The 27,030-nt window shown below is 36.6% G+C and overlaps 1 protein-coding gene across 1 annotated transcript in view; it reads left to right on the top strand.

Moving 5' to 3' along the window:
- Positions 1 to 337: 337 nt before the first annotated feature.
- LOC149235918 (uncharacterized) overlaps positions 338 to 27,030 on the top strand; it is a 31,340-nt gene continuing 4,647 nt past the window's right edge. The window contains exon 1 of the mRNA XM_089368712.1: positions 338 to 1,445. Coding sequence (XP_089224838.1) covers positions 338 to 1,445 — 1,108 coding nt within the window. The remainder of the gene's footprint in view (positions 1,446 to 27,030) is intronic.

Here is a 27,030-nt window from a genome sequence, read left to right as displayed (position 1 = left end):
TGCTAGAGTCACATCCCTGGCCATTAATCTAGGCAACAGTTTTGTTCCAACATATAACAATCACGTACGAAATACAAGTAAAAAAAGATAAATCAATCATAAAATAATGAACCATATGTCATCCATAACACAAAACGTTAACTCGGTAGTATGGAAGGCTACTACAGAGGCTTTCTCCATAATTGAACAAGGCCTTGCTTGGCAAGTGGGAAATGGAGAAAGCATTCGGATAGGCAGGGATCCGTGGGTTGGTTGCAGCGATCTATTTGCTCTCCCCCCAGGTCTCCTTGCACATTTAGATTCAAGAGGGATTCACAGTTTAAGCCAGATAACAAATATGGCGTTGCAGTCCATTTGGGGTCAGGAATGGAAATCGGTAGAGGAGCTCGGTATTGATAACGTTTGGAGAAATGAATGGCAGAGTTTCATCCACGAACTCAAGCGATCTAGTGTCAGAATAAAGGACCGTCCAGATACACTTGTTTGGGCACATGCGGAGACGGGCTTATATTCCCCAAAGGCTGGCTATAATTTCCTGATGAACAGAAAGGGCTGGGATCCCCCTATCTGGTGGGCAAAACCCCTTTTCAAGCTGAAATGCCCCAAAAAAGCCAGACTTTTCCTATGGTGTGCCCTCAAAAGGAAGATACCTACGTGGGATGTACTGATAGCTCACTATAAGGAGGGACCGAGCCGATGTGCTCTATGTAAAGTAGCCTCAGAATCCATTAATCATCTTTTCGTGGAATGCTCATTCACAATCCAAGTATGGGAGGCAACGAAAAGGCTACTTCAGATCAATGCCAGATGGGAAGGGGTTGATCTAAATGTGGCTTGGGAGGGTTGGTGGACCAATCACCCTGAGAAGAATCTGAGGAATCTTCCTCCTATTCTCTGTTGGGGCATATGGATAGCCAGAAACCGCAGCATATTCAATGAAAAAACAATCCCAGCGGAAGCAATAGCTATTCAGAGCTCAGCTATCTTATCCAGCATTCCTGAACCTGAGACCCCTTCAGGCACACCCCAGAGGGCAGAAATTCAGATCAAAGATGGCATCCCTTGGGCTTTTTTCGACGGGGCAGCACAAAATAATATTACTGGGGCAGGAATTATTATTCATCTTAGCAATTCTCACTCTCTAAAAGCCTCAGTGGGGTTAGGGATGGGCACAAACAATTTTGCCGAACTATCCGCCTTAAAACTGCTCCTCTGTTGGCTTATCCATAGACAAATCCTCACAGTTCAGATTTTTGGAGATTCATCAAATGTTGTGAATTGGGTCAATGGGAAATTTAGATGCAGAAATTATTTATTAATGCCTTTGCTTGAAGAAATACAAAATCTAAAATCATCTTTCACTGTTTTCTCTCTTGCACACATATACAGGGACAGAAATGTTGAAGCAGACGAATATTCTAAGACTGGTCTACAACAGGCTATGGGTACGTGGAGGATAAAGGAACAGGTCCAGGACCAGATCCGTGAGACGGATTTGGCCCCATATGCATAATGTTTTTTGCTGCAAGTTGGAAAGGCGCCAGAAACAATAGTCTTAAACATGTTTTTTGGCGGTTCTGATTTTGATCTTTAAAACTTTATTATTTAAACAGCTCCTGTATTGGAGTAACTCGGATAAAACTCTATGATTTTTCATACTGTTATATGTCGTGGGTCGTTTTCCTGTATGGAGGCCCGGTGGGACTGTGACTGTCTCTGATATTTTTGGGGCGGCTGCGTTACAGGCCGAGTTTACTTAACGAACTTGGTGTATTTTGTATCACTTGGATATTTCAGTCATCCTTGATGACAGCTTGGGTGAGGTCTCTCTACCTCCCCGGTTTCAGGCAGTTTTTTCCAAACTGCTGGATGTTAACTCATCGGTTTGTAGCTCTTTTATTTTTTATAATAGAAAAGCTCGGTTTTTTTCCTTGGAAAAAAAAAAACACAAAACATTAACATTGTATATGAATTCACATTGCTCATTATATCACAAGAATTAAATGAGCACAATGAAACAATATCACCATAGGCATTAAACCCAACACATTAAACATATGCACAAAGGCTTTAGAATACTTATCTTATTAAAATGTGCTCAACAATTGATATTGGGACTTCAACTCTCCACCCAACCACAAAGAAGTTGTAGCCAAGCCATTCTAGTAGTTGTCACCCCCGAGCCAGATTGCAAAGCTTGAGGTAGAGTGCTTCCATAGGATTTTTAAACCAATATTATCAACTAAAGTAGGGTGTATTGGGGTTGCCTCACCTCCACCCACCAGCTATAAAGATGACATAAACACAATGAATCACTTCACTCACATACTACCATCATCCACTCAGGGGATTAAACCAATATCATCAGCTGAAATAGGATGTTTCAAGGCCATATTGCCTTCTCCCACAAGCTATTCAACAATTTCACATCAGGAAGAGAACAATTTCTTTTATCTAGAGGGACTTGTAATACAACATCCCAACATCTCTAGGGACTTGGACCTAGATGTCTCAATTTAGATGTGGAGAGAGAGATATATATAGTTAATAACATGGAGGGTTTATCAGCTATGTTACCTTTCAAGGAATAAAAGTGCACTTCTCTAGCAACTTCTTATTGAAACTTACACCAGTTTTCTCAGCCCAACCCCATGGAACTACCATTGGGTGTTATCAATCCACTAGCCTTGGGTATCCACCTCTCAGAATTTATCAACCTTGTAAATCACAACCATTGTTTTGTGATTATCAGTCAGCAAGCCTCATGGGTTTTTTAGTTGGGCTATCATCAGAGTTGTGTTTTGTCATTATTAGTCAGAAAGCCTCATGGATTTCTCAACTGTGCTATAATTAGAACTTACTTTGTGATTATAAATTAGCAAGCCTCATGGGTTTCTCAGTTGGGATATCACCAGGGCTTCTTTTCTCCCTGAATTCTCTCAGGCCTCATATCTTTTCCTTCCCTCTTAGCAATAATCTTTCTCACCAGGAGATTATTGGCCTCCCCTTTTTCATGTCCCCCTCTTTTACGCTTATGTGTAGTGAATCACCTATAACTTAAACCCGCTAAACACAATCAACCCATTAAACCCACTCAGTTTTCCCGTAACTGATATTTAAAACAACCAACTCCTCAATAAATATTCCTCCTTAAGCAATGGAATATGTGTCCCTCTCTTATCCATCTTAAATTTTATAGATATATAATTACAAGGAAAATGTTTTACAAGGGGAATTAACCTTCAGGGGATGTCACGGGAATAAAGCACTCAATTAAAAACATTAATAACATTTACAATGTCACAACCAAGTTTGATATTGATGTTACGAAAATGTATTTTATCTCAATAGCCTATTCCCTTTACTACTTTTAAACCATCCAATAACAAGTTCACAAAGTATTTGTAACCTAATATGATAAAAGAGAATAGTGTGAATCAAAATATAGATGTAAAAATAGTTTTCGTTATCAAGCTATAATTTTCCACAACACACATATAACATTAAATTGGGATTGAGGTTTTATGTCCCTGAGTCCATAGGTTTTGGTGATGGAAGGAAGCCCTGGCTGCACAGATGGCGTCTGTAGGCAGGTCTAGGTCAACATCTGTTATATACTTGGCAGTAGGGGTTTCTTATGGGGATTCAGTTTTTTCTGGAGTCGGTGGAGCTTAAACTTCATAGTTGCAAAGGAGACAAGATTTCAAGGTGTCACTGTAGGCTAAATCACAACTACCTTGGATTTTTACAAGGGAAAAACTAGTGTAGGAGGCTTTATTCTTTACTTTCACTTTCAGGCAGAAGAACTGGTCAGCCTGAGGGATTGTGTTGACCTGGAGCCCGAGGTGGAAGATATCCTATTAGTCTGGAGCCTAGAGTTAACCTAGTAGAACTTGGAAAAGGTTAGGCACCCCGCTAGATCCCTAACGAGAAAAATGGGGATAATTGGGTTAGAGTTGAACTCTGCAAGTAGTTTAGGGTTCCTGCAGGAGAGCATATCCATCTCTTCCAACACGATGTGCTAGGTTTCTAATGATGGATTTCACGATGGTGACGTAACTCTAGAGAAATCGACGGATCTTTCTTCAGGGGTGTCGGTGGAGGTTAAGGTAAGTCCTATGACCTCTCTGGTATTTCCAGAGTTGCTCGATCTCATGGGAGGGCTTGAAGATGTAGTCAAGACCTGTGGCTTATGGGGGAATGAGGTACTCAAGTCCTGTCTGGTCAAGGATCTGCAGTTACAAGAAAAGGGATCAACCCAAAGAGTGAGAAAACCCCTTGCATGTAAAATCACTCTAAAGCAGAGGGAGAAAGAGGTAATCAAAACCCAGCAAAATTGTAGTCAAACAATCTTGTGAGGGGAAGGGTTTTTACTGGACAACCAGTCGCTAAAGGCAAGTGAATCTCAAGATTTTTTTGTGGAAATAGATAAGGCTCGAGGCCATGTTTTCACCCAATATTTTCATGGTTTCAATTATGGTGAAGGATTGGGTCTCGGTCTTTTTGGGGGCAGTGGCGGGGTTTCAATTTTTAGGCTACATGAGGAGGTGTAGCCCATAGAATTGGGGAGTATTTTATTCATAATATGTAGATTGGGGAACATGTAGGGCACAATATTGAGGAACGGGTTCCAGGTCAGGAAGGGAAGATTCAGCCAGTGTTTTTTGAGAAAGGAAATGGCTAGACCATTGGTTTCAAGAGAAAGAAAGGGAGATGTATAAAAAATAAAGTGGAATTTCCAAATATTTTCCTTGGGGTTAACATTCAAATCGATAAGGAAATGGAAGCCTTTGACGTCATCTTGGTGGGGAAAGCTAGGGGAAGGAATTATTCAACAAATTACATTATAGAATGGATTTCTAATACATGAAAGAGGGCCCCGGAATCTCTGGTAAAGGTGATTACTCTAGTGCTGGGGTGGTTTATGGTTAGATTCAATAAATGTGAGGCACTTGAATGGGTTCTCGGGCAGAATTTGTGTTTTAGGATATAACCCATTATTTTCAAGAAATGGACGCCACTTTTCAATGCTTAGAGGGAAAAACTGGAGGAGATACCTGTTTGGGTCCAACTCCCAATATTTAACCCGTAGTTATGGATGGAGGAAATTTTTAAGGAAATTGGGAATACGCTAGCGATTTTCCTTGAAGAAGATATGTCTTTCTCAGAGACCAAGAGTAGGATTGTGGCTCGAATCTTAGTAAAATTAGATCCAAGGGAGGGTTTGGCAGAAAAAATTAAACTTCAATTATAGGTAATTCACATTCTCATATTATTGATTATGAGGAGCTTCCTTTTTGATACCATCGATGCCATAAACATGATCCTTTTGCATGTGATTTTCCTCTGGGTTTTCGTATAAGAAGACGAAAAAGGGGTGCCCTAAGGGAGGAAGCTCAGGAAAATTCAATGGGGGAAGTTAATGTCCAAGATACAGAGATAGACGAGCAGTGGGTTGGTGACCTCAAACCTATGGAGGTTGAAGAAGTCCATAATTTGGTACGGGGATGCCAAGATATTCAAGAGTATGTTTAGCATTTAGAGGCTCAGGATGAAATAGAAATCATCGACCATGATCCCCAATCTGCAGGTAATTTTTTCCTCCCCTTTCCTCTTTATCTGCATCGTTGTTCTCTTTATTTGATGTTCAACCAAGAATTGGTCCCTCCAGGTTGTTGTCTTAATTTTATCTATAGCGTTGTAGCTCGTAGTTTTCTTTGGACAATATCATTACTTCTATTCTAACCCTCAACTTGTCTGTGTATTCCTCATTTGGCCCTGAGGTGTTATCCTTCCCTTCTTCCTCCTCTCTACCCCCCCCCCCCCCCCCCCCCCCCCCCCCAACTATAACTTTCATCCTCGAGACAAGAAGGACTCCCCTTAAGCATCCATAGGAGGGCTAGGTGGAATCTAGGAGCCTCTTCTATCTTGAAATCCCAAAGGTAGGAAATCTAACTAATCTAAGGCTTAACTGAAATCTAATCTAGACATAGTGGATGGGAAACAACTTTCTCTGAAAGGGGAGGTTAGAGCAATGAAATCATTTATGGTGGTTACCAAATGATAGCTCTTTCCTTCAATTGCAAAGGTTTTGCTAACGCCCATAAGAAGCTAGCTCTAAAAGATCTTTTCAAAAATTATTGTCTTGATGTTATCATGCTTCAAGAAACCCTTGGATCTGGAGAGATTGTGGGGGCATCTCTTTGTAAAATGATGCCAAGCTAGTCATTTGTGACATCTTATGTAGAAGGAAGATCTGGGGGCTTAACTTTAGGTTTTAAAGATAGCAGTATCAATATTTTGAACTCTTGGGTATTGGATATGATTCTGGGTGCAGAGGTATATTCATCAGATCTATGCATGGATCTCTCCCTTATCAACATTTACGGTTTGTGCCATGACAGGTCCTCTTTCTGGAATTCTATTTTATCTAAATATTGTTTAAAGGCCTCAAATCTCATGCTAGAAGGTGACTTCAATTTCTCCCTAGGAATGTTTGAAACCTGGGGGCCAATGGCTCAAGCCAACCCCTTGGCAGAGTTCTTTTCTAACAAGTATATGGTTGGTAAGCTTATTGATGTTAATTTGATTAAAATCGAACCGATCTGGAGGAACAGGTGCTCGAGTCAGGCAAGGGTGGCTAAGATACTAGATTGTTTCTTGATGAAGGAAGATCTAGTAAAATAAATCTCCCTCTTTAGGAAGTGGGTAGGGACGAGAGGTGACTATGACCACTTCCTAATCATCTTAGAAATTAAAGGGACCAGTAGGAAGCCTAGTTCCCCTTTTAAATTTAACCCATCCTAGCTCAAAGAACTCATCTACAACAACTTTGTTAAAGCTAAATGGATTCCTCAAGTCCTTGTCTAGGGCTCCTCCTTAGCTCAGTTATTTATGGAAAATCTAAAAAGAACGAAATAGGCTACAATTACTTGGGCAAAAGAAAAAAGGCTTAGGGGAAAGGGTCGAGCTAAAATTTATTGAAGAATCCCTTGAAAACCTGGAAATCTTGAAGGGGGATGGATATGAGATAGAAGAGAAAAAGAAGAGGATAAAACAGTTGGAAACCTTAAAAGGAAAGATCCTTAATGATATAAAAGAAAAATGGAGACTTAAAAGTAGAGCTATATGACTTGCATCTGGGGATGCAAATTATAGGTTCTTTCAAAATTATGTAAGAGGTAGAAAGAATATAAATACAATATGCGAAATGCAGGAGTCATATGGGGGTACAACTAAATATTTTTATGAGATTGCATCTTTGGGGAGAGATCATTTCAAAGGCCTATTTAGAGCCCTAGAAGAAGTTTCAATTGTAGAAGCAATCCAGGTTGCTAAAATATTCCCTAGATATATGTAGGAAGAAGGAAACGAAATACGAATGGCCCATGTTTCAAAAGGAGAATTCGAAGGAGTTATTAAGTGAATGAAAAAAGATAAGATCCCAGGACTGAATGGTTGGATTGTCAAAATTTTTCAAAATTTTTATGAGCTTGTAGGGGATGAACTTATAGGGGTGGCGGAGGAATTCAGAACCAAAGGGTATGTATATGAGTCATTCAACTCCACTTTCTTGGCTCTAACACCCAAAATCAATGATCCAAAAAGTTTTGACGATTTCATGCCCATCTCGCTTTGTAATTGCCTCTATAAAATCATGACCAAGACCATTTCTCTCCTCCTAAATCCAATCCGCTCTAAAACTATTTCCAGTGAACAATTTGGATTTCTTGATGGCAAACAAATCAGTGAAGCCATAGGCATTTCCCAAGAATCTATGCACAACATCAAAAAGAGCAAAAGAAAAGGTCTGATAATAAAAATTGATCTTTCAAAGGTCTAAGACAGAATCAACTAGTTATATCTGCCACCTCTTTCTTACTCATGTGGGATTCATAAATGGTTTTATCAATTGGGTCATGGGATGCATAACAAATGTGATATTTGTAGTCTTAATTAATGGCACACCATCCCCTTTTCTTTCCACAATTAGAGGGGACTCAAATAGGGGTGTCGTTTGTCCCCGATACTTTTCTTACTAGTGGCTGAAGGACTGAGCCAGTTGATTCTTGCATATAAACAAAGAAGAGAGGTAAAAGGGATCGAGGTAGCCAAAAATATGTTTGTCACCCACCTCCTATTTGTAGACGACATCCTCCTTTTCAGTGACGGATCCAAAGGTGATATTCAACATCTAAAGTCCTTGCTCAATGTTTTCCTTAAAGCTACTGGTATGTGTATTAATGTTTAAAAGTCCTATTTAGTTCATGAAGGTTTATTTATGGCTGAAGTCAACAGAGTACTTATGGTTCTCCCTTTTGAAGAAAATACTATGATGGATAATTTTAAATATATAGGTTTCCACCTCAAGCCTAATTCTCACAGAAAGAATGATTGGAAGTGGCTGCTGGCCAAAATTGAAAAACACATAAAACACTACAATTTTAGGTGGCTATTGAGGGTGGGAAGACTGGCATTGATAAAATCTGTTCTAATTGCAATATTGGTTTACTGGACTTCCCTCACCTAGGTCCCCAAAGGAATCCTAGCCTAGATTAGGAAATGGTGTGGTCGATTTTTATGGGTTGGATCTAAGTAGGAAGCGGTGCTTCCTTGGGTAGCTTGGGATAAAGTTTCCCTCCAAAAGGCCATGGGTGGATGGGGAATAAAGGACCTGCCCCTTTTTTCATCAACTTTTGCAGAAAAATCCGGATCACGCATATAATCAATGGATAACCTATGGATTGTTGTGGTGAAGAGGAAATATATTGACCCTTATTCCATTAATAAATGGATACGTAGGATAGACAAAAAAAATCAAAACTTATTTGTTATCTGGAAGGCCACTGTGGAATCTTTTAGCATTATAGAAGACGGCCTTGTGTGGCATATTGGAAATGCGGAGAATTTTATATTAGCTATTCATTTGTGGGTGGGTTGCAGCGAAGATTTTTTTCTTCCAAGGGAGCTAACAAAATTTCTCAATAATCAAGGTATTATCTTTCTGAATTAGGTTGCAGATACTAAAGGTTCTTCGATTTGGCAACAGGGCTAGAAATCTGATAATGGTCTCCACTTAGAGCCCCAATTGGGAGCTAATTGGAGATCTATACTAGAGAATTGCAATGCACAAATATAAGGATAAGGGATCACCCAGATGAACTCAGATGGGTTCATGTGCCCTCAAGTCATTACTCTCCAAAATGTAGTTACAATTATCAAATGGGTGGGAGATTTCAAGGGGTGCATCAATGGTGGTGAAAACCACTATGGAAATTAAATTGGCTTGCAAAGTCAAGAATTTTGTTCAGAAAAGGAACAAACATGGACTTGGATGGTGCATCCTTTGTAAAAGCTCAGAAGAATCAGAATACCATATGTCCTTAAATTGTCCTTTCATTATAAAAAATATGGGAGGACTCTTTGAGTCTACTGGGAATTAAAAAAATCTAGAGAAGTTCTAGTATTATTGAGGCTTGGAAGAATTGGTGGAACTCAATAAGAGATGAAAATTTGAGAAGTGCTCCACCAGTAATTACATGGGGCATATGGTTGGCAAGGAACAAAGGCATATTTCGGGCACATGGCACATAACAGAGTCAGAAGATGGGAGGATAGGCATCTTTCAGGCACGTGGCACATAACAGAGTTAGAAGATGGGAGGATTTGTGAGTAAGATCAGCAGTTGTATATCATATGATGCTTGTTTTTTAACATACGAGGCAATCTTTCTCTACTTTTTCAGTTTACTTTTGATGCAGCATTATCAGTTGTTTCTTTATAGATGTATTGTCACTATTGGTACACTTATTTTTTGTGGACATATTGGCTATAGCTACATATAAATAATTATTTTTTGTGGGATGTTTTCTCCGGTTTATGGGAGGCCCAATTTGATTTTTGGTAATTTGCATGGTCCGACAGTGTTACTCAGGTCCTCTATGCTTTTACTTTTTGTGGACTCACAGGTTCAGAAATGCTTATGGCATCTACATTTGTAACTTTTTATTGACTTAATAAAAAGTTAGATTTTTCTCAAAAAAAAAAAATGAATTAGGATTTATGACTATGAAATAAGGTGATGCAAGCAGAAAACTTGTGATTAGACATTGATAATTTCATTATCTTATCTTTATTATTTTATTACATAAATGGCATATTCTTCACCAATTTTCAATAATAAAAAAGTTAATATCTATATAAAATTTATTTTTTCTTCAAATATAAACAAAAACAATAAAACAAAAATTCCATTATAATACTTTTACTTTTAAATTTTAAAAAAACAATAATAATATCTTTTACCTTCACTAAATCAATAAACACTTTTAAATCCAACAACAACAACAACAACAACTTTTATATTCACCAACTCATTAAATTAAAACATAAAATGCACTAAATAAATTATGGATCATGCCTAAAATAAATATGAAGATTTAATCGAGGTCAACTGGTACATTGTTCTAGGCTTTCAATAAGTCTTTATAGGTTTCACTTTTGCATATCCAAAAATAAAATTGAGTTTCCCTTTGTTAGATATTTCTCACCTTCTTATCTAGCACTAACTTTAACATATATAGATGTCAAATCCTTGATGATATTTGAGTGTGGCTATGTTAATTTTGCCGAGCGAGAGTTCATAAATAATTTAATATTAAAATCATAATATCGGCTACATATTAAAGTAAAAAGTGATTTGACTACAATAACTATAATGGGTCTCCCTAAATTATCTGTAATCAGAAATAATGGTGAAGAATATAAATATTAAAAAAAAAATGATCCGAGCGATATGTCTGTAATCCGAAATAGTGGTGAAGAATATAAAGACTAAAAGAAAAGTTAATGAATAGGCAAGATTCTAATTTCAAAATGCTCAGTGTACAACTTTGGTCATACCAGTGCTACTTTTTCACTTCCCCATTATTCATTTACAGCTGGTGCTACTTTTTCACTTCCCCATTATTCATTTACAGCTGGTGGCCAATTTATCCATCTCGTTATCTATGGGAAGAGTTATCTCTCGTACCTTCCACAAAAATAAATTCATTCTGTATCTTGCTTTTTACGGTCAAAATGGAGGTCGGAGCATATTTATATTGATGTAAAATTTTCACCCATATTTATTTCCACAAAACGTTTACTTTTGAGTTATAGAGAAGAAAAAAGAAATTTTCAACCGGATGGCAGATACCATTGATAGAGAGATAAAGATAGAATTTCTTTGGACAACTTTTTGTTATTCAATTTTCCATAAATGTTACAAAGATATGTCAATATAAATTATCCTGTTGACAGGACAATCATAACAAAAATAATATTATTGATCAATAACATTATTAACATTTACCCTATACGCATTATTATTAGGGTTAATATTAATAATATGGAAAATATTATATTAAAATTAATAGGATTAATATTAATAAAAATGTTTCATTATTGTAATAATTCATTTTATTATAAAGTAATAATGTTATTATTATTATTAATGTTATTAATAAAAGTAATAACAAGCAACATCATTAATAACATTAACAGACTTATAGGTGGTGGATCTAATGATGAAGAGCAAAGGTTTTTTCATTATTTGGCAAGTATCATGTGATACTTTTTGTTTGCACCCAAAGATATTATATTAAAAATAAGCTCATCTTTATGTCTTTTTTGCTTTGCAAAGTTGTCACTATATTAATTATTAAATACAATATACACAGTGTACAATCATAACAGCTAGGTATGCCCCATGTTAGGAGAAGCATGGCTTAAATCCTTGGTCCAACATTCCAAAAGTAATCATTTTCCTACATTATTGTAAATAAATTATAGATGATATCAAGGAGACTCGACCTACTTACCTCTTGGCCAATTTGACATGGCATGTCACAAAAATGTAAAAAACACAAATTGGATGTCATTTTCTACATCCCTTTAGGCTGATTAGGACTGCCTTGAAATGTAGCATGTGGTTCAAGATTTTCTTCTACCTCAACATTTTCCTCTACCTCTTGGGCTAGTGCCTGGAGTGGTGATAGGCACAAATCATGCTTCTTGCTCAGGGTTGAGACCTTTCTTCGAGCCTATCCATTCTTGCTAATAGTTTCATCCTAGTTTCTCTCATTTCCTACAACACAATATAGCCCAAGATGCCTAATAGAGTGTGCATATATACTTGAGGAATGGCATGTACTTCTGAGGTGTCAAAGCCACCACTTGCCAAGTTTCCCCAAATCTCCTCGGCTTTAGCATTATGGGTGGAGCTTACTATGTGCTAGGGGATGTCTCAAGAAAATCCTTGACCATACCTCAAAATATGCTAAAGATGCCTAGTCCATGAGCCCCCTCTTCCTATAGTGCCTCTACAAACTCAGGTGTGCATCATTTCCCTCACCATTTCTCACTATAATGGCATTTGGATAGACTCTGTGATGTTGCAGTTGCCCTTCACCACTCCCTCCAAGTCAAATCCAAAAAGGAAAACATCTTCAGAGTGAAAGAATGTTGGAGTTAAAACAATCGTGCATTGATAGCCATGAGTGAGTACGTAAATTCTAGACTGAGACACTTAAAGACCCTATACATGAGGCCACCACCCTAAGAGGACACCAAGAAACCATAAAAATAATGAGTTACCTTAACAAGTGAATATTCCAAGGGAAAGAGTGTTATGTAGGGATATTTTATGACTCAAAATACCAAGATTATTGGAACACTCATATCATCACGCACTCGAAAGTACCCTTTCACTTTGAGCCTAAGATTGAAATTCCCAATTCCAAACTGAAATATTACGATAATAAATGTCCGATATATCCCACTGGTTGAGCAAGTTGTTATCATTAATCTAGTCGAATGGAAAATATTCCTAATTATACAACATTGATTGTTCATTGATCCTCTCCCTGCCAAATTTGAAACAACTTTAATGAACTACTTACCTGGCTTCATGGCATAACATGACCATAGATCAAACACTCACATTCGGTTCACCCCCATGTCCTTCGAAAAAAGACAATAATGCAAATCGAATTCTCACACTTGAAGATAAAATTAGAGGAAAGCTCTCAATGTCTACTTTTTGATAAAAGGTGAGGATTTAGGCTTTAGCATCTAGTGCTTATGCATCTTGTGATTCTATACTGCAATGGTGAATTATTTAGGGAGGGTTGAAATCACCTCATACCTTAATGTGGTCTCATTTGATACGACATGATTTGGGGCCTACAAGAATCACACAAATACACTTCATCAATTATCATCAAGGGAATCCAATCATGCTATCATAAATGAAGCCCCTACAAGGGAGAAGCCAACTTTGGGTGGTTTTTGGTAGAGTGGGAACCTAGCCTTCCAAAATATATTTAGGATCTTGAATTCAAAGTGAAATACAACAAAATTGCTAAATACATTTCGTTCATGAAAAATCATCCTCTATCTCCAAATTTATTGGCATGTGGCCTTTTGAAAAATCTCTATTTTGGTGGATTAAAAATAAATGGAAACACAAAGGATAGATAAATCTCAATCTAGGATCTAAAATCTTATTCATTATTTTCTTTGAAAATATGGAGGAAAGAACCAAAGTATTTGATGGGCCTTATTTCTTCAATAATGCATTGTTATTCATCTGGTTTTTGAAAGAGAAATACAACCTAAAGAAACAATATTTCCTTGCTGCTGTAATATTAACTCGTTTTTTCCCTCTCCCATGAGATTTTGGTAGGAGGAAACCCTAGAGGGAATTCATGGTAATTCAATTGGTAGTATTGTCAAGATATCATAAGAAACAAGTAGGGGAAAACATGATTTTGACACATGTATTTGTGTCTATATGAACATTTATTATTTTCTTCCTAACTTGGTTGACATATATTATCAAGATAATATCTAGAATCAACCATTAGATTGTGAGAATGTACCATTCATTGCAGGCATTGTTATGAATATGACCACTTATTTCATGATTTCCATTTAATGCAGAAAGAGGTACCATTAGAATACTTTGGCTAAAAGGATGATTGGGATTTTGAAAAAGTTACCTCAAGAAGAAGGAACAAGTTTCCATCAACAACAATGTAATCTAAGGAAAACGTTCAGTCCATAAACAAGTTTGAATCTATTCAAAGTGTTGCCAAAATAACAAACAATCAAGCAGACATTGAAAAAATGTGGAAATACATCAAAATTTGGCAACACGGAAGAGAAAGCCCTTAGAAAATCCATAATAAAAGTCACAACCAAAGGAATAAGAAATATCATATGTAAATGAATTTATTGTTCAACATGCACTTAAAGACATGGATCTTGATGATAAAACCATTTATTCCATTATGGGGAAATTAAAAGGAATAGATGCTCAAACCATTTTAGATTATCATGTCCATCTGCTTCACCAAGCATGCCCAAAGGTAATAAATTGCAAGGGAAATTTGCATCAAAGCTCAGGGTCTTCCAACTTAAGGATCCACACACATTCTTTTAAGGATTCACCTAGACAGCAAAAGGAAGAAAAGAAGCGTGGAAGAAAAAGAAACAAGGATCTGATACAAGATGTTGGATAAATTTTGGTCAATTGTGGTAACATAATGTTTATGATAAATATATGGTGCAACAAAACCATTGTTAGATGATATATAAAACCCCATAAGTTGTTTCGTTCTTGATTAGCAAGTCATGCATGGCATGAAGCAAAGTTGAAGTATAAATCACTATGTTGTAGATCCCTATGAGAAGAAGTCCTAAAAGGATTTTATGGGATGCAATCTTGTCTCCTTGTGAGCATGATTGAATGATGATAAGTGGTGTTGATTAATCAAGAAGTTTTTTTCTACTCCTTTACTTGAGAGAGTGCTTAATGTTTTGTTTTATACATGAGAATAAGACAACATTGTGTAACCCACTTAAGAGTATTTGATTCTCAACTTGGTTTGATTCAAAAAAAAATTGTTAACTCGTTACATATATCGTTGTCATCATGTAATGATTAGTGTACAAGTTCTTAGTATACATAGCCCCTACCATTATTGAGTAGGGAACTAAAAGATAGAATTACATAATTATAATTATGTTAATAATGGCTATTGTGATTTAATGTATAATTGAGGTTAGATTACAACATGTTCAATATCTTATATAAGTATGAAGAAAATAGTGTCTGATTATTTTAGGGCTTTGCAGTTAGTTTCCAAAAAAAGTTATTCTGTCAAGGTAGGGCCCACCCAAACATAATAATTGCATTTCCAATTACTTTTCTTTTTCATTTTTCAGTTCATAAAGGTCATTGTGACCATATGAGTTAATTGATTTCAAAACATTTTCAATTAAAATATAAAATTTCGTTCAATTTAAGCTATCCTAATTGCTTAATGGTTAAAATTCTGTTAAATTTAACATATGTGATTTCCATTCCATTCTCTAAGGTTGAGTCCTATAATTCATCAAAGTGTGAACATCATTTAGCATTGCAATTTTCTTTCTTGGACTAGTGAACGAGTGCATATCACCTATAATGTCTATATATAATACAATGATATCTTACTAGAATTTGAGTCTTGGATTGACATATTAAATGGATAGGTACTTTAATTATATATTCTACAATATAAAAATGATTGAAATAACTATCAAATATGATATCTAAGGCTTTCCACTAAGGTTAAGTTGCATGATTCCCGGGCTATTTCTATATAGAACCTTCTAATATGTAACATATATCACATTAAATGAAGACTTTCTCAATTGAATCTCCAAATTCATTAACATATAGCGGTGCAAAGTGTAGTATCTCTCCTTCTAGAACATTTGAAATCGATACCATGGCAATATAATTTGACTCTTGAGAACATTGATCAACCAAATTCACCATTATACCCAAGGTATTAATGTTGTGATTTTGTTTCATTTGTGTTGGAAAACCTTCAAATTTATTAATACATTCAACTATTATGATAGAACTAGTTTTAAATCCACCATTTTGTCTATTGGACAAAACACTAAATTTCTAAGCTTCAACTCAAATGAGTAAATTCCATAACAAAATAATAGCTCATTCACTAGTGCACCAAATGACCAATTTCTACACTCTTTCTTTCAAAAAAATTACACCCATTTACATTTGACACGAGATTACGGCTATGCAATTACTTTTATTTGAAGATCTTTGTAATATACTAACATTCCTAAGAATGAATGTTGACCTAGATTCTTGTGAAATATTTTTAAACCCATTATTAGATTCAACACCATTGATCTACTCATGTGGTTCATAATTCATCAAGGTGTCTATTTGAGCATTATCATAAGGCCATATGGAGTGCCCATTATGGTTAACAACATATGACACATCCCATTAATTGGAGGTACTTTATGCCTTTGACAATTTCTCTACTCTTCTTGATGCATGATCGAATGGAATCATTCAATTAAAAATATTAATAGAATTCACAATGACACGACCATGTTTGATATGGATGTTATGTGAATATTTATTTTATCTATGTAGTTTATTCCTCCTGCTACTTTTAAACCATCAATTAGAAAGTTCACAAAATATTCATAATCTAATATCCCGAATTGCATTAGCTCTAATGAATGGAAACAAAGGAACAAATGTATTAGAAAATTATAATTAAACTATAATTTGTCACTTCATACTCATAACATTGAATTAGGATTTATGACTCTATCACCTTCAATTAAAAACATAAGCAAGGTGACCAAAGCATATAACTTGTGGCTACGTGGTGATAATTTCATTATTTTATTACATAAAACACATACCCTTCACCAATTTTTGATAGAAATTTTTTTAATGTCAAAAGAGCATAAAATTCAATTTTTTAAATCATAAAAAAAAATTCTAACAAAAAAATTCTAGTTAAATAAATATATTATTAATTTTTTTATCAAATCATAATAATGATAATATCATTTACATTCGCCAATTCAACAAACTTATGTTAACTCAAAATGCACTAAATACATTATGGGTCATCCCCAACCCATGTATAAAATAAATCTTCACATCTAATTGTTGGAGGTGAGTTGTTACATTGTTTTATGCTTTTAATAAGTCATTATAGGTTTCCAAACTAGTAGTTTCACTTTTCCATATATATATATATATTCCATATATATATATATTCCATATATATATATATATATATATATATATATATATATATATATATATATATATATATATATATATATATATATATAATCTAATTGTTGTAGGTGAATTATTACATTTCTTTATGTTTTAATAGGTCTTTATCGGTTTTTGTTGACGAGTAAAACCTTATTGTGGTTAGGATGTCATCGACGAACATAGGAAACTGAATCATAAGCCTAAATTATACTTGTTTTTGTTTGGGATAGTAACCTTTGACTGGCATGTGGGCATAATTGCCACTTTGATGGTGATGAATCGTTTTATGGCCTTTTTATTCTATCTACTATTAGCAATGCTTATTTATTTACTTATTTGATTTAATTCTAATGAAGATTCAGTAAGGATTTAGGAGATTCGTTATTATACAAAAAAAAAAAAATTGATTAAATATAACCAAAGTAGAAAATTATTATAGGCTTGTCAAAATATCTATCTAATCTACAACATGGGAAAACAAAAGGTAACAATACTGATTAATAAATTTTATATGAGCCCCAACATTCTCATAAATTTATGTCAATATAAAGGACTCAAGCAATGCAATATAAATAATTTACCATGCATGAATGATATACATATCTCTTGGACAAGTGAATTATATTAATTAGTAGAACAAGGCCTTCATTACAAAATATTGCAAAAAGGGGCCTTCAATAGAGGCTTTTAGTCTTACAATTTTATCCCCTCTCCCTTCTTCTCTTTACCTCAGGAAGGATTTTCTATTTATGTTTTTTCAAAATAGTTACAAAAGGGCCTTTAGCCAGCAACGCATTAAGTATAGTGGAAATGTTATGACTTCTTTAACAAATATTGTTGTCAGAGCATATTCTAGGCAATGTGGATGTCTAGGATTTTAGAAATTCTAAGGTCCTCCATCTTCTGTAATTGTCGCCTTCCCTTCAATGTTTGGTCTACTAATCTCTGCATGTATTTCTTTTTTCCGATATTGTAGCAGTGGAGTTGTGTAGCCTCTATGGCGGGAATGACAATGAAATTTTCAGTTGATTCTTCACTCATTGTTTGGATTTGTTCAATATCGGGAATTGTCGTGGCTTGGACTTTAGATATTTCATGAAGTATAGGTATGATGGAGGTGAAGCTAGATAAGATTCCCATAGCTTCAAATTCCCATTCATTTATCATTTTCATGGCCACATCCCACATCCTTCTACCTAATTCCATGGTTTTGGTCAACATTTCTTTGATTTCTTCATGTTCTGATTTCCAAACATTAATCAAAGATCAATCCCCCATTTTCTACTCCTTGCTTAATCATGGAAATGAATCTAGAGCATCCACGTGCTCTTTTTTCCACTCAATAATTTATTCAAGGGATTTGATGCCTTTCCTATGGGCTTATGATTCAACATCGATCTAGCGGGTTACTTATTCCATCTATGATAAGGAGCCTTGAACTTGTTGCATTTTTTCTATAAAGGAAATTTGTGTTATTTAAACTATAGTATTGATTATAATCACCTGGTTTTTTAGTACATGGAGGTTAATTTGACTCCTTTGTGTTTTTTCAATCCCTTCATTCATTTCCTATGAATGAATTTAATTCAACTTCTTTAGCTCATTAAGATGAGCTTCCTTGAGTTGCACTATTTGTTTTCCTTGTTGATCCTTAACATATTATGATAATTGTATACATGTGTTTCTAATCCTTTCTGTCTATATGGATCAATTTGTTGCCTCTGGTCTTTGAATTGTTGTTGTAGCAACTACACCTTTTGCTTCAATTGCTCCATGTATAGGGACAAACTATGGGTGGTAGATTTATTTGTTGTAACTATATCTCGTAGTATTGAGGTTATGTCTATTGTAGCCTTTTGGTTTCTCTACCTGGCTATACTCTAGATTATCCTCTACTTTGGGATTCCTTGAGCAACTTCTTCTTCCATAGTGGTTCTTATCTTTATCCTCTTTGGGGAACTACAGATAATGCTCCCTTGGATATGTTGTAATAATAGACACATATCTTAATGACTTCATCATCAAGCTCCCTAGGATGACTTGAAGGAGGTGTTTCACTGATTTTATTATTAATTAGAATGATGGAGGAAAATGAACTTTGCATAATAACGAGCCCTTATAATAGGGTAACCATCGACACATGTAGCTCGAGGATTTATTTCTGCCAAAAATATTATTGTGAATATTTTTCCTCCTTCCCCTTTCCAATATCTTTTCTTGGTACACTTGTCTCAACCTAAGGTTCATCATAATCAATGGTTATATGTTCAATATTAGGGGCTTCAGTCAAGGCCAACTTTTTCTTCTCTAGCCTAATCGCGACCTCAATTATTTTCTTATCAAGTGATTCAACTTTAAGATTTTCTTCTTTATTTTAAGCCTCTCAGAGCACCTCTATCTTAAAAGAACGTTTATCCCTTTATTTTTCTATTTTCTCTATTTTCAAAAACTAGAGAGGTGGCAGGTCCTCCTATTCTCTTAATTTAATTCTTAGCTTTGCTTCCTCATAGGTGAGCACATCCTGGAATATTAAGTCATTAAGGATAGACTCATGTTCATAAGGGTAATTAAGCTTTTTGGGCTTTTATTTCTCTTTCACCATGCTATGGGGATCATGCTTTTGGAAGATGTTGGTGAGGAGCTTGAGATCCTTGACGTCATTGGCCTATTTTATTTCTTAGGGGAATTTCATTAGAGTTTAATAGTCTATCCTTATAGGGAAACCCAACCAAGACCTATTACTGTTATTTCCAATTGTTGATGCTACGCTAGTTTCTATACTCTGATATGAAATCTCTAAAATCATGATCTTTTCAGGGACCAAATGCAGTGTCAAGTGAAGAGTACCTAAATAGCTAAATTTCCTAATGCATGTGTAATTCTCCTACCAATACAAAGTATTGATTCCCCTAATAGAATTCTTTGCCTCTTCATATATCCTAGGTGTTGCAAATATCAAGAGGATTTGATGGACTTGGGCAATAAACTAGTCACAAATTTGATTAAAGAACTTGTGGTAGTGATCAATCCACAATTCTTGACATTAATTATGTACAGGGGGATTGTTGGATTCCATTTCCAATTGATTCCCGAGAACTCATTTACGACACATAAAGCATATATAAGGTAAGTTTACATATGAAATGAGGTGCTTTTATTCGTAGAGACATCCTTCACTTTCAAAACATCTCTAACTATATTTCTTGACAAAAGATAAACCAATTAAATATATCATTTGTGGAGATTATCTCGACTATTAATGGTAGTCATTCTATCTTGAAGTAGGAGGAATTAAACTCACCATAGAGTCAATTGATCATCACAGTGAGGTGTCGGAAAGGTTCCCTCAAGTGTTAAGACAAATATTGCTTGTTGGTGTGTTTTCTGAAAGATTCATCATCCAACCACCATCCTTTTACAGTTTGGATGAATTTGGGATGGGTTGGAAAGAAACCATTCAAAACTTGTATGTTCAACATGTATCAACCTTTGGGGATGTTATGAATGTTCCCTGGCTATCGATGATGACCACTTTCTTCAGGTCGACCTATGCCATGGCCCACCTAGCCATGTCATTATAAGGCATCACAGGCATCCCAATGGAAATATGATGGATTTCAGGCTTTACGATGTTGCACATTGTATCATATTCATCGTCATGTGCATCAAACTGAGAATGTGCATAGATACGATATATTTCACCCCAATCAGGATGTGCATTTCTTCCATAGAAGTGTTTTGTATCTCTGTAGAATATTTCACTTACAACCATATCAAGCACTACGGGCTTTGTAATGTTGAGCTTCTACCCCTTTCCCTTACATGTTTTATATATTCTGTCAATTAAATATATTTGATGCCTATATGCAAAAGATATCATGATCTTCATGATATAAAATTCATAAAAAGAAAGGAAATTTTAACATAGTTACTTGGAGCATAATCTAACTGAGTACAAGAAAGCCTTCGAGTGACAAGTGCAAGATTTAGTGTTGGGAGAGGATATTGAGCTGAAGAATAATGCAATTACATAGCACTCACCATTCAAATTTGACCTTATCCTAGCCCTTCCTCGGGCTTCTATTGAATCTTCCCAAAAGGGATAAAAAATGAACCCTTCAAAAAAAACTTAAAATATCAAAATCACTAGTCAATCGAGAAGGTTAGATTAAATTTTTATATTGGAAAACAAGGAAAATATTTTTAATAACCCGTCAATATTTTTTTAAGTTTATGAAAGTCCATAGTTTCATAAAATATTCAAGTTATAATAAAATAACATTGATTATAATTAGATGATGCGGCCCACAAGATCAAAACTATTTTTTAAGATTTTAAAGGTGGGATTCAGGACGCTATGACCATTGCATCTACTACACCTTTCCATTTATGATCTGTTTAATTGATGATCCTCTAGGTACCATTGAATCTGAGTACGTCGTCATTTTTGAGGTAGATACCAAGTTACCAACTGAACTAACAAGCGTATCCAATTGTTATAGACATTTTTGGGCACTGCAACCCCAATCATATATGTCCATAAACCTAGGGCTTCTAAGTCCCTAAAACTGTTGCTTCATGCCCTAAAGGAACAAGGTCAGCTGATTACATCATCTCCCAGAAGTTCTCCACAGAAAACTACTCAAAACTGGTCAAAACTAGACCATACAGACTGCACAGTGCAGAGGGTGCGATGCATCTCACCTGCTCAGTGCAAAAAGTGTGATGCATACTAAAAAGCCCTTTTGTAGGGTGTGATGGGCGAGAGTAGACAAATGGCAGAGACAGTTTGCAAGGTGGATGATCATGGAATCTTCCAGAAACTTCTCCTGTGACACTTGCCTCTCTGAATTCGCCCAGGGATGTGTAAGAGATCATCAATCTCCAAGTAGAATCAAGAACTATCAGAGAGAGGACACTAATCAAAATCCCAGAAGCTGACTCACCCCCCTGCAATCATCTATATATGGATCCCTCATCACAGAGATCCATAGGCTGAAATCTTGTATCTTGTAAGGAAGTGTTGTTGGTTTCCTGGTGCAATATCATAGTGTTGGGTGATCTAAGCTTTTCATGAGGTGAAGAAGGGATTTCATGATGGGAGGATGACACTGGGTCAGAACAATTGGTTGTAATCCTCTTTGCTATTCTTGATATTAATAAAACTATTCAAGTTTTCCTCCACATTCTTGTATGTTAGATAATATATGCATTTGTGTGGTCAATATATATCTGGTCCTATATTGTTTATGATTGTAGATCTCTGTTCTTCGATAGTATTATGCTGCTTTGATCCCACAGGTGCTCTTTGAAGCTGGGTAAGCGAAGAAAGAGCAGCAAAGATCTGTCAGAAGGGAGAGGAACCAAGCAAGGAACCAAGCGCAAGACTGAGGTTGGTGTCCTTTGTTCCCCTCTTATCTACCTCTCATAAAGGAAAGCGAAAGTAGTTTTAGTTTGTTTGTTTCTAAGATATCTACCCGTCTTAGTGGGACTAGCAGCTCCAAGTGGACACTAGATTTCCTGATAACAAAATGGCGACTCCACTGGGGAACGAAAGCTTGTTTGCTTGTCTATATTTGTTTGTTTTATAAACTTATAGATGGAGCCTGAAGTCAAGCCAGCTAGCCTTCGAACTACATTTGCTATGCAAGTGCAAAGTAGATCAATGCTGCTTCAGTCTATCTCCGGTTTTTGTTTATAAACTGAGCAATCGATTTGCAAACATTCTAATTGCCCTGGTGGTGGCTTTAGTAACCTCATTAGATCAGCCCCTGTGATTTCTATTTACTGACTATCATCAGCTCAGCCTAAATCCCTGAACTAAGCTACAAACTGTGACCAAGAACCAAGTTGAAGTCTCATTCCTGGACCATCACACCTTCTCCTCTTGGGAATCTGGATGCATCACACCTCCTGTGTGCAGTAGGTGCGCTGCATTGCACTTTCCCTGTGTTACAGGTGCGCTGATCAGACAAGACCTCTTATGCTTCCAGATTTTGGTTTTTTGTTCACTCTCTTAAGCTTTATTTAGGAGTTTTTCTGTCTGTGATCAGTATACCACTGTGGAAACCCTCTTCCTTTCCATCATTCAACCTCCATCATGCAAATAACTGTGAATGTTTTTATGTATTGTGCACCATTTACAGTTCTCTTTTACAAAGAAGTAGCGTAATCAAACTATCGTCTTTTGATTTGGAAGTGTTGCAAGTGTCGTTTTCAGTCAAGGAAAATAATCCTATTGTTCTTGATGGTCGATTATACTGTTACTCTTGTATTTGATTTGAATTAGTGGTTTTTCAAGTGTCAAAAGTAGTTTTCAATTCAAAATCGCAAAGTGTCGTCATTATCTTCCTTTCGTATTTTGAAGAAAAATTGTTAGTACTGTCGCTTTGAAAAGATAATTCAGATTTGTTCTTAGCATTCTTCTTGTCATTCACACATTAAGAAGGCTGAAAACAAATACATGCATGTGCATTTTCATTTATACTGCTTGTTGGTTTGATTTAGGACAGTGCATCTAGTGTGTGCTTTGTGCTCTATGTTGAAAGAACCTCATTTCTCTTTCCTTAGTAGCTAGGATTTTCATTGCAAAAGAAGATTAAACGATTGTTTATCATCTTAGATTTCATTTTAGGAATTATATATCTACATCACGCAGTGAACCTGAAAGGAAAATTTCTTAAGCAGGATCAACTGTAAAATAAATTCAATGAACATAAAAACGCTTTGGAACCTAACGCACAACATTTAGAAGTCTAGGCTAGAGACGTATTTCGGCGTCGTAAAGCCTGGTAACTATCGCTTTCATTGCTGGTTGGGTGATTCCTCCACTTTGAGATGACAAGTGCCAGTACGGACTTGTGCTCCCACGTACCGTCGAGTATATATTGGGAGACCACAATAGGCTATATCCTTTATCCTTAGGAAGCCGTGTCTGCCGCCCTATCGATCGCAATGCACTGAACAAAACATTCGGGAAGATTGACTGCCGTACCATAAAAAGTATTCTGCAATTTTGTGATTAGTTTGGTAATCCCTCTGTCTAGATTTCCAGAGTAGTCTCTTTCATTCCTTTTCAGACTCCTTAAAGGAAAAGGTCCATTTGAGCACTTGTCACTTCAGGCTCATTAAAAATCGAAGGCGACTAGAGCCATATTTTGTTTTTTCTCGACTCTTAAAAATTGAAAAAATAAGTTGTGTCAAAGCGTCTAAAATTTATTTTAATCAGAATAATATCACTATTCCTGCGTTGGTCTTAGGTTGAGGAAAATGGAGTCCACCAACCAAGGATTTCCCCTTGGAGGAAATCCTAGTCCCTTCTCCTCTTGGGGAGATGTTGGCGCACCTCATATGGCCACATTGTCACTTCCAGGATTGATGATTGGCTTCCCAATATGGCTCTTCTCGACCTCCGTCATTCAGAACACCGTGATTCTTGAACAATCAAATCAGCAACTAGATGATACTAGAGTTACCCCCCAACCTTCTACTTCGTCTGTTTCTCCCTCTCCTCCTTCCTCTTCGCTTGATGAAGCTGGTAAAACATTTGACTAAGAAGGAGAAGAAGGGGAATTAGAAGAAGGAAAAGAAGAAGAAGGAGCCAAAGGCAAAAAGGGGTAGCCGTGCATCGTCTAGCAAAAATCCACACATTGCACCATCCAAGCCTAAATCTCCATGTGTCATTTGCAAAGGAGACCACTATCATCGAGATTGTCCTTGCATCCCTCGGATCTTAAGGGACTAGTATCCTCGTTTGCACAATCCAGTGTCATTGACCTCTGATGATCATGTTGAAAGCACACCGTCAACTAGTGAAAGCGAAGTATCTGGACAGAAAAGGAAATGTAAATTTCCTTGTAAACTATGTGAAGGTGATCACGTCGTCCACCGTTGTCCCTTCCTATATGAAGCTAAAAGAGTTTTGGATAACCATCCTGCTTCACCGCTGCAGCTTCCTCCTGGATACAAGAAACTCTTGCCGAGTCCATCACTAGTTGAAAATCCAACTGACACGCCATTATGGTCGGTCGAAGCATATATCGTTGAAGATAAACCCTCTGAATCCACACCAAACAAAAGTCAAAAGGTCGAGATGGTAGTTGACCCGGTCTTGCCGTCAGAAGGTCCATCTTTAGATGATACAGTCACTGAAGAGAATGAGAACAACATCGTTCAAATTCTTTTTGTAAACACAGACTCCGATGAACATGGGGGAAATCTACCCGTTCCTTTACTGCAGGAAGGAAGTTCATCAGAGTCATATCCGACCGTCTATTCGATCCCACCTCCAAGCAACCTAGTCGTTTCCTTCGATTGGAATCTACTAGGTAGACCCCGTTTACCGGCTAGTGTACCATTCCGAATCATTATACAAACTTACAGAATGGTCATGGTCCGTACCATCATAGATGAAGGGGCTTCTATGAGTATCCTTTCCTCGACTGCTTGGAAAGAGCTTAGTTCGCCATGGCTTATGCCTAAGATGAGAAATTTGAAAGGCTTTGACAAAGGAACTAGTCGACCATTAGGGATCCTTCCCAATGTGCCTATAACGTTGAGAAGGAAAACTGTTTATATGAACGTAATGGTAGTCCAAGGGCCTCTAGATTATAATCTACTCCTTGGATGTGACTATATTTATTGCATGGGAGCCATTGTCTCCTCACTCTTTCGAGTAATGTGTTTTTCGCATGAAGGCAGAGTGGTCCAGCTCATAGACCAGCTTTCGCTCCTCGGCTCACATATGGCAAATAGTCAAATACCATCCCTAAATGGTATTTTCATGCAAGGAATGTCTCATCAATCTCCAGTCCGTCCACCTGAAGAACGCGAGTAATTCGGGTGGGCATGACTGAAACCCAGGGGGCATGCACCCTGCCCTGTTCCGGCAGGAAAACTCTAGGCATAGAGTAGGTTTCTGCGAAGGATATATGACTAGTCCGATACCCATCCGTATAGGAAGAGGGAATTAGTTTGGAATAAGATACCTCCGTTAGAAGGTAGGCCTTTCCTGATAGAACAAATGTTTTGTCTAAAAATTGAAGGGTAACCTAGAAACTCTACTTCGCTATGCCTCGGGGCATACAAACCTTTTGCGAGCAAGTAAAAAGCGACCAACGTAACGCTAACTGTAGTTCCGCTGACTTCAACTGATTAAGTTGGGTGAGTGGTCAAATTGAATGTTCACCTTCGTAGGGGCCAAATGGCACTGGCGAAGTAAAGGAAAATATTTCCTACCTGACATTAGTAGTTAACTAACCCCTAGGACAGTAGTTGGTCATTCCTAGCTTGCATGCAAGAGGCATGCAGAGCAAAGCTTTGAAAGGTGCAAGCTCTATAAAAAATGGAATCTATCAATGAGATATCCTTATTATACGACTGGCACGAGTAGTTTTTATGTGAAGTTCAAGCTCGTTAAAAATTAAACCTAAGCAATGAGAAAATGTTTCCCCTAGAGTTTAAGCTCTTTAAAAAATGAACCAATCTCCGGTAAATAACCATTATGAACGCATTATAATAAGCTTTTGAGCCTTGGTTGTGTTCTCATCATCACCTCCGCTTTGTTTTAACTAATCGTATGCCTCCATTTGATTGCTTACCCTTTTGAGGAACATCTGCGACGGGTGATTCTGTTAGCCATCCTTGTGACACTGCCATGATTGGAAAATTCCAAACCTTACCTGTAATCAGCTGCTACCTGAAATTATCACGTGTTCCTAAAAAAATGAGTCTCCTTTAAGCTCTTTTCATCTGACTCGTAAAATATGAAAAGATTGCCGAGCGATTGGCCTCTCCAGCTTGTTAAAGCTACCGGAAGTGCTATCCCTCCTCTAGATTTTAATCTTTTTTGGACCCGAGGGATTATTACACAAAAAGAT

The sequence above is a fragment of the Pinus tabuliformis genome, chromosome 8 (assembly GCF_031772625.1).
Source record: "Pinus tabuliformis cultivar Carrire ecotype Pingquan chromosome 8, CPIR1, whole genome shotgun sequence".
NCBI lineage: Eukaryota > Viridiplantae > Streptophyta > Pinopsida > Pinales > Pinaceae > Pinus > Pinus tabuliformis.
Note: the sequence above shows the minus strand (reverse complement) of the source record. Positions and strands in the feature narration are given on the sequence as shown.